The 16,548-nt window shown below is 46.6% G+C and overlaps 1 protein-coding gene across 2 annotated transcripts in view; it reads right to left on the bottom strand.

Annotated features, from left to right (window-relative positions):
• Positions 1-16,548, bottom strand: part of adamts17 (ADAM metallopeptidase with thrombospondin type 1 motif, 17) — a 591,331-nt gene that overhangs the window by 197,936 nt on the left and 376,847 nt on the right. For both annotated transcript variants that reach the window (XM_041175111.1, XM_041175112.1), the window contains exon 13: positions 4,321-4,487. In XM_041175111.1, coding sequence (XP_041031045.1) covers positions 4,321-4,487 — 167 coding nt within the window. The remainder of the gene's footprint in view (positions 1-4,320; positions 4,488-16,548) is intronic.

The following is a 16,548-nucleotide window of genomic DNA, read 5'->3' as shown; positions in this document are numbered from 1 at the left end:
AAATAAATCTTTTGCAATGCTGGATGTAAATTGTGAGTTGCAATGCATCATTTCTCCACACATAGCAAAATAGGGCCAAATTTTGTGCTCTCCTGATAAATCAAGGCAGAAAACAGCCTTTTTATTTGCTGAATTTGAGACCAGCTAAATGGAGCAGAATGGTCTCTCTCTTTCCTATACAACTCTGCATTCCTGTAGAGAAAGTGATTGAGGGAGTGACAGACAATGTGTTGTATGTTTTGAACTTTGGGACTGCCTAGTTTCACCACAATGGTCTCTCCCACTTCTGTGCATTCCAGTGTAAATTGACCAGATGAGTGAGAAGAACAGAAAATGAATTATAATAAGGGTGGGGCAGCCCTGTGAACAACCGAGGCCAGCGCTAGACATGTGAAGGTAGGCCAATTTCAATAGCACTGTATTTTGAGAGGAGTCAAACTCAAAACACTAGCATACCTGATTTCTCTGGTCTAACTGAGTAGGAGCCAAGTTCAAATCTCCCTTGATTTGGCTGAACTCAAAGCTTTTTAAAGATGTTATTGTGCAGAGTCAAGGCTGGAAATTCCACCTGCCAACTTTCCAGTTTTGACGAGCTTTAAAACCAAGCAACAGGCTAGTTTGCAACATACCCAGCATTCATTTTCTTTGCTAATCCTTCATAAGAGCCATCAACAATCAGAGAAGACCATTCACCCCTTGAAAGCACCAACTCTGTTCAAACAAAGACTAGCATCCGACTGCACTGAAATGTCTCTTGTACTTCTCCGTAACCTTGCCTACTAAAATCATGTCATCGGATCATATCAATGCATACTTTTCTCCTGCTCTAAAGTTTAGTCCATATAGAACTTACAGCACCGAAACAGGCCATTTGGTCCAACTGGCTTATGCCAGTTATTTTGTTTTACAATTCTATTTCCATGAATTAATGTTTAAGTGCTTAATTTTTACCTCCAGGTTAGATACCTGTTCCAAAAACCACATGACTTTTATTTCCACTGATTTCACCCAGTGGGGAATAATTCCCCCCACTTGCCCCCCAAACTCCCCCTCCAAGCCCTGCCCCATCTCATGTGAAACTTAATTTAGGCGAGTTTCTAGGAATGAAGTACTTGGCAAGCGACCAATCACCTTGAAGCCATTTCGCAGCCCTGTACAGACTGCAAGGGTTCTGGCTCAATGCCATGTGCTTCCACATTGGCAACTCTCGCTCTTTTCCAACTGAATGAGATGTGGTCTCAGACTTTGTTTTCGGCTCGTGAAAAGGTTACAAATAACATTTTTTTCTTCTGGTGTATGACTTAAAATTTCAGTTGAAAAATAGTGTCATGAAAAAAGAAATAAAGATGGAATTTCCATCACAAGTTGCACACAGCACAGATCCATCATGTTTGCATGCTTATATTTCAGGACTTCTAAAAATCTGAAGTGTTGAAAGCAGTTAGCTTCGATCACTGTGAAACTTGGAGACAAAGTTAAACAAACAGGACAAGAACCTCCTGGGAAGCTCATTTCTCACTCTTTCCTCTTGCTCACTGCTGGGACAGTTTTAGCAGTTATTTCTTTAGTGCTAGTAATATCAGCACTGTGTTATAACTCTGACCACACACAGCACATTCTTCATGCCTCAGCCACCACTGTTGCCGTGTGACTGCAGAGCTGCGGGTGAACACAATGAGAATGAGTTCCACTACAGGCTGAGAACTGAGGGGTAATTTTAAATCCTGGCAGGAGAAGTAGCAATCTCCTCTGAGAGTCTTCATCATAAGCATGGCAGATTTCAACTGCTGCACCACATTACCATGGCTGTTTGCTTGTTTTGGCAGAAAGTGGCAGTTGACCGATCTGGGTGGGCAGCAATTGGGCAGATTGCTGCCTGTTGGCACAGGGAGAAGACTGCCAACAGCAATGTGGGAGAGGTGGGATGCTGTCAGGAATTGCCAATGAGGGAGGGCAAGAGTCCAAGCATCAAAGGACGTGCAGTAGAGTTATTCTTTAAACAGCAGAGCCTGCTGGCAAAGGTCTCAACCACCATCCAAACCATCACTTTTAAAATGGTGAATCAGTGGGAACGAAGCTGGAAATAAAAACATTCCATTTGAACTGCTCCCCTAACCCGTTGCCACTGATTGGGCCTTGGATCATGGGTAAAGGGGCTGAGTTACTGAGTAAGATACAGGGAATGAGTGACAGTGTGGAAGACTGAATGAGGGAATGAGAGGTTGAGTGACTGACTGTGAGAGAGACTGAGTGGGGGAGTAAGTGTATATGGCAGTAAAGGATAATTGAGAGGGTGAGTTACAGAGTGAGATTGGTGATAGGAGGTTGATTGCTTGATGAGAGAGTTACTGAGTGAGTTGCAGAAGCCTGCAACAGCCTTTGACCTCAGTAATCGCATTCTCACCCACCACATGCACCCTCCCACAGTCATGGTTGAGGTGGGCGAAGCAACTGTAAATACTACTGAATATGACTCATCTAGTCAGTTATTGTACACCTCCTTACTGCAGGGAAAGCACAAAAAGCTGGCTTCTGAGTTTCATACCACTCAGTCACTGAAATAACCTTTCATAATCCTTTCAATTGCTTCATGCTATTTATTCTTGTGTTATCAATCATTAATCATTTTGTGAATTATTTTTAAATTACCTACTGCAAACATGCCTTTTCATGATCGTGCATGTGTGGAAAATGACACCAGGTTAAGCTGATAATATTCAGTATCATCATCCAGCGAAATGTAGGGATCCCAAACTGAAACTTTACACAGGGCCCCCACAACCAAACAAAACCATAGGGTTTCCCTGTGACTGATGCAGGCATCAAAAGATGAGGAGTTGGATAGCAATCCACATAACATTACGCCATGTTATGCTCACAGCTAAGATCATAAGACATAGGAGCAGAAGTAAGTCATTCAGCCCATCAAGTCTGCTCCTCCACCATTCAATGAGATCATGGCTGATCTGATAATCCTCAATTCCACTTTCCTGTCTTTTCTCCATAGCCCTTGATTCCCTTACTGATTAAAAATCTGTCTATCTCAGCTTGGAATATACTTAATGACCCAGCCTCTACAGCCTTCTGTGATAAAAAATTCTATAGATTCACTACCCTCTGAGGGAATAAATTCCTCCTCATCTCTGCCTTAAATGGGTGACCCCTTACTCTGAGATTATGCCTTCTGGTCCTAGACTCTCCCATAAGGAGACACAGCCTCTTAGCATCTATGGCCTCTTGTCCCCTAAGAATCTTATATGTTTCAATAAGGTCACCTTTCATTCTTCTAAACTCCAATGAGTACAGGCCCAACCTACTTAACCTCTCCTCATAAGAAAATTCCTCCATACCCAGGATCAACCTTGTGAACCTTCTCTGGACTGCCTCCAATGCCAGTATATCTGTCCTTAAATAAGGGGATCAAAACTGTTCACAGTATTCTAGGTGTGTTCTAACCAGTGCCTTGTATAGTTTTAGCAAGACTTCCCTATTTTTATATTCCATTCCCTTTGAAATAAAGGCCAACATTCCATTTGCCTTCCCTATTACCTGTTGAACTTGTTTGTTAGCTTTTTGTGATTCATTCATGAGGACCCCAAAATCTCTCTGTGCTGCAGCTTTCTGCAGTCTTTCTCCACTTAAATAATAGTTAGCTCTTCTATTCTTCCTGCCTTCCTTCCTTCATCACATTTCCTCACATTATATTCCATCTGCCAAATTTTTGCCCACTCACTTAACCTATCTATACCGCTCTGTAGACCCTTAATGTCATCCTCACCGTTTACCTTCCCACCTATTTTTGTGTCATCTGCAAACTTCCCTCATCCAAGTCATTAATATATACTGTAAATAATTGAGGACCCAGCACTGATCCCTGTTACATGTTGCCATCCTGAAAATGTCCCCCTTATCCCAACTTTCTGTCTTTTTTTAGTTAGCCAATCCTCTATCCATGCTAATATACTACCACTGCAACTGCAGGTACAACATTGTTCACATGCTGCTCAAGGAGATGTGAAAGATCCCATTGTACTGTTCAAAAAGGGTAGGGCAATTTTCCCAAAATTGCCATTACCGTTTGTAGGACCTTGTTGTATGGATATTAGTCTATAAATGAACAATGATTGTAACCCAATAACAGTCATTGACTGTGGCATGCGTTGGAACATAACGAGGAGGGGCTAAGATGTAATTCAATGTGGGTATTTATTTTAGCAGTTTACAGAAGTATCTGAAAAGAAAAAAGTACAGCTTTTAGTCTGCACTTGGTCAATAATTCCTCAGCCTTACTCAACGACAAACAGTTTAACATATTCTCACCATCATTGAGGACTGCGGTCCAGTGTTTTTTCTTCATATGACCTTGTCTGTCTTGGGACTGGCACTGCTGATCTCTGAAACTGGGTAATCCTTTGGTACAGGGTAAGTTCTCACACACTTTGTGCTCCACACTGGCTCCCTGGCAGTTTGTCCCTCCTGGCCCTGGGCTGGTAAGCACAAGGAACAAAGCATCACCAAACTGGTTATTAGCTGGGCTTGGATAAATTACCTTGTACCGTTCTGGCACATTCTCACATGTTGTGAAGTTTCTGGTCCCTTTATGTTACATCAGTTATTACACAATTACAAAACCAATGTGTAAATAGAAGAATAAAAGCAAAATACTGAAGATGCTGGAGATCTGAAATAAAAACAGGAAGTGCTGGAAAAGTTCAGCAGGTCTGGCCGGATTCCGAAGAAGAGTCATGCAGATTCAAAACATTAACTCTGTTTCTCTCTCCACAGAAGACCCAGACCTGTTGAGTTTTTCTAGCATTTTCTGTAAATAGAAGTAATTGGTTTAAAGCTTCTCAGTTACTCCCTAACAATTAATAAATTATATTTTCCTTACATTTTTAGCACGGTTACCTATTACTATCTACATGATTGAAGGAACTAGATCTTACAGCAGATGGCAAACTCTGATCCTATGGATCGATCTCCTCTGGCAGTCACTCAAATTTCATGTTCATAGAACTAAACAAATTGATACTGAACAGACATTGCGTGGACCAATGAGAAGCAGGCAAAGCTTCCAGTGGAAAACTGATGGATATACAAAAGCAACCAAATAATTAATTATGAAAATGACCATAAAAACCGAAGAGCATGAAAATTCTTCAGGAAACACAAGATAAGAAAGTTACCACTGGAATTAAGGATAGAAAAAATGACAAATTTACGAGAAAATGTATTAAACTTACCAATACAATAATGCCTTCTGCAGAAATGTCTGCAACATGAGTTCCTATTGGAAACTGGGGGCTAATTGAGAGGCCCAGCCTCAGTCCCCACTCACAACCATCATTGTCAGCTATCGGCCATCAACTAGGCTACATTCTAAGTTTTCTTAGCATGCGTCTGCAATCTCTAGAATGTCTCCGATGATTAATAGCAACACTGGTCATTCACAGAGCGTGCTAGGACCTGCTGTTTACTATACGCCCTGACCTTCCCCTCTCCGATGCTGAACGTTCAGTGCTCAGCAAACGACTTAGTTTCATACCCTTACGCCCTCACCTCAATGAATTTCGGGCTCGGCATGATGCTGAACTCTTCTTCCGCCGTCTTCGTCTCCGGGCTCACTTCTTTGGGTAGGAGTCCTCTCCCAGTTCAACAGATCCTTTTACCCATCTCCAATATTCTCCCTCCACCTGGACCCCTCCCTCTGGGTTCTTACCTTCTCTTGATCTTTTCATTGAGAACTGTCGGCGCGACATTAGTCGTCTCAATTTCTCTGCTCCTCTCACCCATTCTAACCTGTCTCTCTCTGAACTTACTGCACTCCATTCTCTCAGGTCCAACCCTGACATTGTCATCAAACCCGCTGACAAGGGTGGTGCTGTTGTTGGCTGGCGCACTGACCTCTACCTCGCGGAGGCTGAGCGTCAACTCGCAGACACTTCCTCCTACCTCTCCCTGGACCATGACCCCACCACTGAACATCAAGCCATTGTTTCCAGGACTGTCACTGTCCTCATCTCCTCTGGGGATCTCCCTCCCACAGCTTCCAACCTGATAGTCACCCAACCTCGGACGGCCCGCTTCTATCTCCTACCCAAAATCCACAAACAGAACTGCCCCGGTAGACCGATCGTCTCAGCTTGCTCCTGCCTCACAGAACTCATTTCTCGTTATCTTGACTCCCTTCTCTCTCCCTTTGTCCAGTCCCTTCCCACCTACATCCGTGATTCCTCTGACACCTTACGTCACATCAACAATTTCCAGTTCCCTGGCCCCAACCGCTTCCTCTTCACCATGGACGTCCAATCCCTCTACACCTCCATCTCCCACCAGGATGGTCTGAGGGCCCTTAGCTTCTTCCTCGAACAGAGGCCTGAACAATCCCCATCCACCACTACTCTCCTCTGTCTGGCTGAACTTGTTCTCACGCTGAACAATTTCTCCTTCAACTCCTCTCACTTCCTCCAAATAAAAGGTGTGGCTATGGGTACCCGCATGGGCCCCAGCTATGCCTGTCTCTTTATGGGGTATGTGGAACATTCCTTATTCCAGTCCTACTCCGGCCCCCTTCCACAACTCTTTCTCCGGTACATCGATGATTACTTCGGTGCCGCTTCATGCTCTCGTCGGGACTTGGAAAAATTTATTAATTTTGCTTCCAATCCCACCCCTCCATCATTTTCACGTGGTCCATCTCTGACACTTCCCTTCCCTTCCTTGACCTCTCTGTCTCAATCTCTGGTGATAGACTGTCCACCAATATCCATTACAAACCCACCGACTCCCACAGCTATCTCGACTACAGCTCCTCACACCCCGCTTCCTGTAAGGACTCCATCCCATTCTCTCAGTTCCTTCGCCTCCGTTGCATCTGTTCCGATGATGCTACCTTCAAAAACAGTTCCTCTGACATGTCCTCCTTCTTCCTTAACCGAGGTTTTCCACCCACGGTCGTTGACAGGGCCTTCAACCGTGTCCGGCCCATCTCCCGCGCATCCGCCCTCACACCTTCTCCTCCCTCCCAGAAACATGATAGGGTCCCCCTTGTCCTCATTTATCACCCCACCAGCCTCCGCATTCAAAGGATCATCCTCCGCCATTTCCGCCAACTCCAGCATGATGACACCACCAAACACATCTTCCCTTCACCCCCCCCAACGGCATTCCGTAGGGATTGCTCCCTCCGGGACACCCTGGTCCACTCCTCCATCACCCCCTACTCCTCAACCCCCTCCTATGGCACCACCCCATGCCCATGCGAAAGATGCAATACCTGCCCCTTCACTTCCTCTCTCCTCACCGTCCAAGGACCCAAACACTCCTTTCAAGTGAAGCAGCATTTCACTTGCATGTCCCCCAACTTAGTCTACTGCATTCGTTGCTCCCAATGTGGTATCCTCTACATTGGAGAGACCAAACGTAAACTGGGCGACCGCTTTGCAGAACACCTGCGGTCTGTCCGCAAGAATGACCCAAACCTCCCTGTCGCTTGCCATTTTAACACTCCACCCTGCTCTCTTGCCCACATGTCTGTCCTTGGCTTGCTGCATTGTTCCAGTGAAGCCCAACGCAAACTGGAGGAACAACACCTCATCTTCCGACTAGGCACTTTACAGCCATCCGGACTGAATACTGAATTCAACAACTTTAGGTCGTGAGCTCCCTCCCCCATCCCCACCCCCTTTCTGTTTCCCCCTTCCTTTTCTTTTTTTTCTAATAAATTATATAGATTTTCCTTTTCCCACCTATTTCCATTATAAAAAGAGAAAAAGAAAAAAAAAATTATTTATTTATTTATTTATTTTACATCTTTTATGCTCTCCCCACCCCCACTAGAGCTATACCTTGAGTGCCCTACCATCCATTCTTAATTAGCACATTCGTTTAGATAATATCACCAACTTTAACACCTATGTGTTCTTTTGTATTATTGTTGTTGACTTCTTTTGATGATCTGCTTCTATCACTGCTTGTTTGTCCCTACAACCACACCCCCACTCCACCTCTCTCTCTCTCTCTCTCCGCCCCCCACACACACACCTTAAACCAGCTTATATTTCAACTCTTTCTTGGACTCGAACTCAAGTTCTGTCGAAGGGTCATGAGGACTCGAAACGTCAACTCTTTTCTTCTCCGCCGATGCTGCCAGACCTGCTGAGTTTTCCCAGGTAATTCTGTTTTTGTTTTTGTTTTGGATTTCCAGCATCCGCAGTTTTTTTGTTTTTACCTGCTGTTTACCAGCCTGGTTCACTCTTGCATTCCAGTGTAACAATGGAAAATTATTTCAGCAGAATATCCCCAAGGGAATCAACTTTTAAAAGTAATGACAGTAACGGGAATTAGATCCTTTTTAATGAAACATCAACAACAAAATAAAGCATGAACTCTTCAACTTTCCCTGAAGTAAAATGGAAAACAAAACTGCTGGACAGTTACACACAAGCTGATCTCCAACCACCAGCAAGCACAGCAAGAGAGCTGAACAAATCAGAGGGGAACACCAGGAAATGCATTAACACAGAATAGGGTTTTATATTTTGTAAATTAGTTTAAATGTATAATGCATTTCTTTCATAGATGCTTACCTTGGTGCTTTAACAGCGAGGTAAAAAAATGATTCATGAAAACAGTAGTAGCTTTGGAAGAAATGTAACATCATTTATGTTCAGTGAGAATCTTAATAAAAGTTCCAATGCATGTCGCAATGGACTAATTCCTTTTCAAGTGTGGCTGCTATTGTTGTACAGGAAAATCTGTGCACAGTAATGTTACACAAAGGAAACCATAGCCAGAACTTTTTGCTGAATGGATGGGCGTGCAGCTCATCCACTCGAGCGTAAAATAGTGTGTGATGATATCAGGTCAGCGTCCCGACACTATCACACACTCGTGCGATATTTCGGTCGGCGGGTACATGCTAAACTTGGAAGTGCGCCTGTCGACAATTAAGAGGGCTATTAAGCCCATTAATGATGCAATCAACTGGGATTTTTTGCTGCCCATCCAACGTTATGGTTGGTGGGCGGACGAATAGGCCAGGAAGTCTTTGCATTTTTCAGAGAACCTCATCCAAGGGTGGGATGAGGTTTCCGTTGTGAAATAAAAAAATAATAAAAATCTATGCACAGAATTGTTATAATGTCTATGCTCAGGTGACTGCTTGTGTTGTGTGGACATTTTTTTCTGGATTTAAAATCCGTTATCTCATACTTTTGAAGTCTTCAGCTCCCTGAGGCCGCTCTCTGCCTTCAGGGAGCTTTCTGTGAACACTGCCCAACACCCGCGCTGACTTCAGCGTTTGCCCTCCTCCTGCCCCCAACCCAAAGCGCTGATCATATCAGCGCACGCTTCATGCTGGCTGGTCATTAATTGGCCAGCCAGCGTGAAATTGGGGTCAGGGGCCGATTGCGGCAGCGGGTCTGTTCCCCAGCCACTCTCGGGCCCACCAATCGACCCACACGATGACATAAAAATCCTGTCCCGTGTGAAGCCTTTGGTAGCATTGGTTGGGGTGTGAATGTCTACCGGGGCATTCCTTATCCTCAAAATTTTCAATAGGATCCTTTATCCCAGACTGAAAAGGCAGCCATGACTGTGCGTTAACATTTCAAAAGATGTGGTCTCACTAACAATGCAGGACTGCACTGAAGTCTAGACCCACAGTGAGGGTTGAACGCACACCTTCAGATTCAGGACACAATTGCTGTCACTGAACCAACCTGACACAAGGAATAATGTGAGCAGATTTCCTCTTGGTGGTGCTCTGGTTAGCATAACCATTATTATACTCTACCTCTTTCGAAACATGCTCACAAAAATGCACAACTCAACTCAATGCATGTTCTTCAAGCTGGCCTGATTGACAAGTTGAATACACAACTGAGGAGTCAAACAGATCTTTTAATAAGCTACTGTTAAATGGTTGCTAACTGATCAAGTAGGTAGGTGAGCAGTATGCCTATAGGTAAAAGCAAAAAACCTTGCTCGTCCTGCTTTCTACCCTTAATGTCACCTATTAGTACAGTCCTTAGATAATATCACCACCTTCAACACCTCTTTGTCCTTTTGTCTATGACATCTTTTGGCTATCTCCACCTATCACTGGCCCTCTATCTAGCTCTACCTGTCCCACATCCCCTTAAACCAGCTTATATTTCACCTCTTTTCCATTTTTCCTTAGTTCTGTTGAAGAGTCATACGGACTCGAAACGTTAGCTGTGTTCCTCTCCGCAGATGCTGTCAGACCTGCTGAGTTTTTCCAGGTATTTGAGTAGTATGCCTAACTCGATGGATGTCCTCAACTGTGCATTTACCGTTGGCAGTTTGTGCATTGAAACTGTTCACCAATCTCTTTGTATTACCTCTGAAAACTTACCCAATTTTCCTCAGTGCACCAGACAGGCTTTGAGTACTTGCAAAGCAACATGCCGTAATTGGCTGTGAAGTGCTATGTGACGCGTGCACTCATTTGCACTCCACTCTATTCTAATGTGGAGCGGTCCAGAAACAATGTTCGGGATGCAGGCTTGTGGACCCCTCAAAGGTCCTACTGCAAGGACTTAGGCAAGGCATGACCTGAATGTGTCTGCTAAGTTACTGTATCAGGGATCTGCCATTGGGCTGCCCATCTGACTGTCCTCCACTGGCTGTCAATTAAACACTAAGATACGAAGATAAAAGCTGGCTCTAATTGGATGGCTCAGAAACAATCTGAAACAAAAACAGAAAATGCTGGAAAAACTCAGCAGGTCTAACAGCATCTTTGGAGAGAGAGAAAAAAAAACAAAGAGTTAGTATTTCGAGTCCGTATGACTCTTCTTCAGAGCTCAGATTTCCAGCGTCCGCAGCAATTTGCTTTTTATCAGAAACAGTCTGTTCTGTGACCAAATGAAAATCCAGGTAGTTAATTTAAGCAGCAAGTGACTGCTCTAATTCTGAACAATCACACTGACCAGAAGAAGCTGGTTAAACACCTGAGGCTTCGCAGGTTATTACGGACAATATGAAAAAATGGAACAATATCTTGTTTGGATCAGATAGCAACCCCCCGCTTTGGAGGCAGCAATTGGGGAAGCTGCAGCAGAGTGAGTGAACTGCCAATTTCTCCCTGCTGCACAGGAAAGCTATGTAGACAGTGGAACTGAGGGAGTGCTGCACTGTCAGAATGTCAGTAAAGAGGGGGCGCTGCAATGTGGAAGGGTCAGGACCGAGAGAGTGCAGCACTCTCTGAGATCAGTACTGAAGAAGTGCTACAGTGTCGGAGGAGCTGTACTGAGGGAGCACTACATTGTCAGAGGGCCAATACTGAGAGGGGGCTGCACTGTCAGGGGGTCAGTACGAAGGGTGTGCTGCACTGTTGAGGGTCAGTACTGAGGGAGTTTGTTGTTGGTTGTCATCTTCCAAAATTCTGTAGATCCTGGAACAGTCCCATCAAATTGAAGGGTACCAAATGTAACCCCAGTATTTAAAAAAGGAGGGAAGGAGATAACAGCGAATTACAGACCGGTTAGCCTGACCTCAGTAGTAGGGAAAATGCTAGAGTCTATAATAAAGGAAATGATAACAGGACACTTAGAAAATATCTATGAGATGAGACAAGGTCAACATGGATTTATGCAAGGGATTTCAGGTTTGACAAACCTATTGGAATTATTTGAGGACATAACTAGCAGAATAGATAAGGGAGAACCAGTGGATGTGGTATATTTGGATTTTCAGAAGGCTTTTGATAAAGTCCCACATAAGAGGTTAATGTGTAAAATTAAAGCACATGGGAATGGGGAGTAATATGTTGGCATGGATTGAGAATTGGTCAGCAGACAGGAAACAGAGGGCAGGATTTTCCCTTCAGCGGGTGGGCACGGTGGGCAGGTCCGGGAGACGCCTGTGATCGGGCTCCAAACGCGATTTCACTGTGGCAAGCCAATTAAGGCCCGCCTGGCGTGAAACATGGCACCGCACTGGCCGGGGAGGGCCGAGCGGGGGGGTGGGGGCCTGTCGGTCCAATGGTGACCCAGCAGCCCCTGGAAGGCTGCCATGGAGGACATCCCCTAGGCTGACACTATGGACCCGAGTGCAGCTGGACACGGCAGGGGGGAGGGCAGGTCAGGTGGGCACTCGGCACCCCCCAACCCCCCCCCCCCCACCCCCCTGCTCTGATGAGTGCCTTTCCGTTCTCTTGGAGGAAGTGGCTGCCAGGAGGGACACCCTTTTCCCCAGAGATGGGAGGAGGCGGCCAGCACACCTCAACAAGAGGGCACGGGAGGAGGTGGCAGCGCTGGTCAGCAGCTGTGACGTGGCGTGACACACCTGGGTGCAGTGCCAGAAGCACTTCAACGACCTGTTGTGCTCAGGAAGATTGAGTACCATGTTGGCATGGGTCAGTGTGCAGAGGTGTTAAGGTGTGACCATCCCCTTGTGGACCTTGGGGTGCTAGACTCTGAGTGCCAACTGTCAATCACGCCAGAGCTGGCCAAGGGGGTGAGCCCTGGCTGTTTGGACTGAGTGCCTTGCGGCTCGAGGGCCACGACTCGGATGTGCCCTGCAAGGTGATCCTCAGTTGGGATTGGCCAGACTGCAATGGCGCTGCAGGTAGAGAGTGGACTCATCAATGTTCCTCTGTTGTCTCAGGAGAAGGCTGCAAACAATAACGTAGAAAGGTCACGGACTGACAGAGGCCCCGCTACCCCCCTAATCCTTTTGAGATATGAGCAAGATGTCCTGGAGCTCGAGAGCCGGCATGACCCACGTGAAGAGGCGGGGGCGCTAGTCAAAGGTAAGAATGTAGCTAGTGTCTCGGTGCATGTTGGAGAAGGCACTTCACACTCACTTGAGGTGTAGGTGGAGGCAGAGTGTGTCCTGGGTGCCGACTGTCAGAGGACTGCTGGGGACCAGGATGATGCTCAGTCAAAGGCTCATGATGAGCCACTGGAATCGTCCATCAGACGGCAGATGCTGGATGTCCAGCGAGATGTGTGGGAGGATCTGGCAGAGATCCATGAGGGGATGCGTTCTATGCTCTCCATGATGGAGGAGTCCATGCGGAGCGTGGGCATTGCGCTGACTGTCATGGTCGAGCACACTGCCTCCTCCGTTGAGAAAGTGGCGACTTTCATGGAGAGGCAGCTCCAGGGACAGAATGAGGGGTTCCTGGGGTTGCACTCGGAACTACAAGCCCTCACACATGCACTGACCTTAGGTGGTCAGTGTCAGTGTGGGAGATGGATAAGGCACCCAATGCCCCAGCTAGGTGCCCGTCCATCAATGGCGAACAGGGAGATCCACAGCGGCCTCTCGTTGGCGCACAAGCTGTTTGTTGTCTCTGCGTGCTCCTCAGGGCGCTCTGGATGATGGCAGAAGCTCCTCCGCCTCTCCGCCAGTAACTGTGACATCTGATGAGGCTGTGGTGACTGGGGAGATGCCAGCCATGGCACTGGCTGCTCCCTCTCAGGCAGGGCCAGCACAGGCTCCACTAGCCAGAGGACGCCTGCAAAGGTCATCAAGGCCAACAAGACAACAGAGTGAGCAGGCTGTCTCCAATGTCAGTACCAGTGAGGGGGTGCACCAAGACGTAGCACCCGCAAACGTAAGTTAAAGATACCATAAGCACAAGAGGGACAGGTCACAGGTGATTTTATGTTCATTTTTGTTCACTTTATGTATACTGGTCTGATGTTGAATACGAGAAACATTTCTGCTAAGATTATTGAACTGGCAGAATGACATAAATTGTACTTTTGTCGTCATGGCCTGAGCATGCTTCACCTTTTTATTTTATTGGTGCGGGGTACGCCAGTATGTAATGCTGGATGTAGGTGGCTCTGAATTTCATTGCATAGTGTGCTTTGTGTTCAAATGAAAAGGTCCTTTCAGACAGCCAGGATGGAGCAGGCAGCCCTGCAACGCATTTGAAGCTGATTTTTGGTAGCCTCGCTGAAGTAACGTTGGATCAAGGCGTCCCAAGTCCCTGCCTCCCTGGAGGTTACTGAAGTCTGTCTCCACACCCTCAGCATTCTCCTCACTGTGCTCATCTTCAGATTCACTACTGGACTCATCCTCTGTGGCCTGTGGAGCTGCATCAAGATCCTCTTCCTCCAGTGGGTCCCCCCTTGCCAGTGCCAGATTGTGGAGAGCGCAGCATGCAACCACCATTAATGACACCTGCTCTGGGGGGTATTGCAGTGCACCCGCTGAACAGTCCAGGCATTGGAAGTGCATCTTGAGAAGGCCTATAGTCCTCTCTACCACCGCCCTTGTGAAGGCATGACTCCTATTGTACCGTTTCTCTACCTCTGTTCTTAGGTGGTGGAGAGGCATCATGAGCCACCTCTTCATTGGGTAGCCCTTGTTACCCAGCAGCCATCCATCCAGTCGGGCTGGAGTGTTAATATGGCAATCATCTTGTTGAAACCAAATGTTAGTTAAACAGATGATGGGCATTAATTATCCCATCTAAATAAAATAAAAAGGTACAGCTGGAACACTGTGTGTGGAAGCCACCAGGAAGTTAGTAGCACTGAGGAGTTGTCTTGGAAATAAACCAGCTTTAACCTAGAAACCAGCCTGGATTAATTCTTCCACCACAACCGCCTGTTATAAATAATATGGAGCACTGAAGAGCCTCAGCACCTGGGAGTATCATGGGAGCTGCCTGGGTACCTTGCACAGACTTGTAAAATCAGCACCCTGTGGTCACACACTATCTGCACGTTCATGGAGTGGAAGCCCTTCCTGTTGACGCAGGCACCGGGCTCACCTGCTGGCACCTTAATGGCCACATGTGTACAGTCTATAGCACCCTGGAGGCAAAGGAACCCAGCAATTGCTGCAAACCCTCTGGCTCGCTCAGCCTGGCTGGCCTCATCCATACAGTAATGAATAAAGAACAGTATCTGCCTGAACAGAGCGTCTGTAACCAGCTTGACACAACTGTGGACAGCTGATTGGGAGACTCCACACAGATCCCCTACTGACCCCTAGAAAGAGCCAGAGGCATAGAAATTGAGGGCCACTATGACCTTCAGAGCCACTGGCATGGGGTGTCCAACCACACAGTCGGAGCTGATCTCAGGCCCAATCATCTGGCAAATGGAGGCCATGGTCTCCCTTGAGAGGCACAGCCTCATTCGGCAATGCACCTCGGACATATTGAGGTAGCTGCATCACCACCTGTAAACCCTGGCAGCAGGATAATGGTGTCTTCTGTGGGCTCTTCCACCTTGGACTACCTGTTGGCCCTGCACCTCTCCTTCCACAGGTGTCTCCCTTGGAAACTGCATAGGAGGCATCTGGTCTCCTTTAACTTCTACCCCTCTACTCCTCAGAGGAGGAGGTGCCTCCAGCGGAGACCACAATCCCCATTACCAGGGGAAGGGAAGGCTGTCTGATGCCTGGAAGGGTCCACACAGTCTGAAACCTCCTGGGGCCTGGCAGACAGCAATGAGTCCTGAAATGAAACCTGGAAATGCTAAGAGTGAAGCCCCGAGCAGAGATGAAGCTGTTAAGTACCAATAAGCAACCAGCTGCAAACTATCTCCAAAGCTACCCACTACTCACACTGGCAATGCTGCTGGTTCTTTTTATCCAGCCCTTGGATGAGGTTTGTGAAAATTTCAGCTGGCCGCCTGCCCGTTTTGCCTGTGCGACAAACAGAAAATGGCACGGGCAAGGAAAAATCAGTCAGTTGGACCATTAGGGGCCTTAAATGGCTGCTTAATTAATGGCAGGTGCCGCTCTGACACCCGCACCCGTCCACCAAGCGAGATATCACACGAGTGCGCGATGATGTCGGGATGTAAAATAGTGCACAGTCAGGTTGGGCGGCGCCAGCCCACAGATGAAAAATTCTGTCCAGAGAGTGGGAATAAATAGGTCTTTTTCCAGAATGGCAGGCGGTGACTATTAGGGTACCACAGGGATCAGTGCTTGGGCCCCAGCAACTTACAATATATATCAATGATTTGGATGAGGGAACCAAATGTAATATTTCCAAGTTTGCTGACGACACAAAACTTGGTGGGAATGTGAGTGGTGAGGAGGGTGTAAAGAGGCTTCAAGGCAATTTAGACAGGTTGAGTGAGTGGGCAAATACATGACAGATGCAGTATAATGTGGATAAGTGGGAAGTTATCAACTTTGTAGGAAAAACAGAATGGCAGAGTATTATTTAAATGTTGATGGATTGGGAAATGTTGATGTACAAAGGGACCTGGGTGTCCTTGTGCACCAGTCACTGAAAGCAAGCATGCAGGTGCAGCAAGCAGTTAAGAAGGCAAATGTTGGCTTTCATTGCAAAAGGACTTGAGTACAGGAGCAAGGATGTCTTACTGCAGCTGTACAGGGCCTTGGTGAGACCACACCTGGAGCACTGTGTGCACCTTTGGCCTCCTTACCTAAGAAAGGATACACTTGCCATATAGGGAGTGCATTGAAGGTTCACCAAACTGATTCCTGGGATGGTGGGATTGTCATATGAGAAGAGATTGGCTGGCCAGGCCTGTATTCACTGGAGTTTAGAAGAATGAGAGGAGATCTCATTGAAACATA

The sequence above is a fragment of the Carcharodon carcharias genome, chromosome 26 (assembly GCF_017639515.1).
Source record: "Carcharodon carcharias isolate sCarCar2 chromosome 26, sCarCar2.pri, whole genome shotgun sequence".
Classification (NCBI taxonomy): domain Eukaryota; kingdom Metazoa; phylum Chordata; class Chondrichthyes; order Lamniformes; family Lamnidae; genus Carcharodon; species Carcharodon carcharias.
The sequence above is the reverse complement of the archived record's forward strand: the minus strand, read 5'-3'. Positions and strand labels throughout refer to the sequence as shown.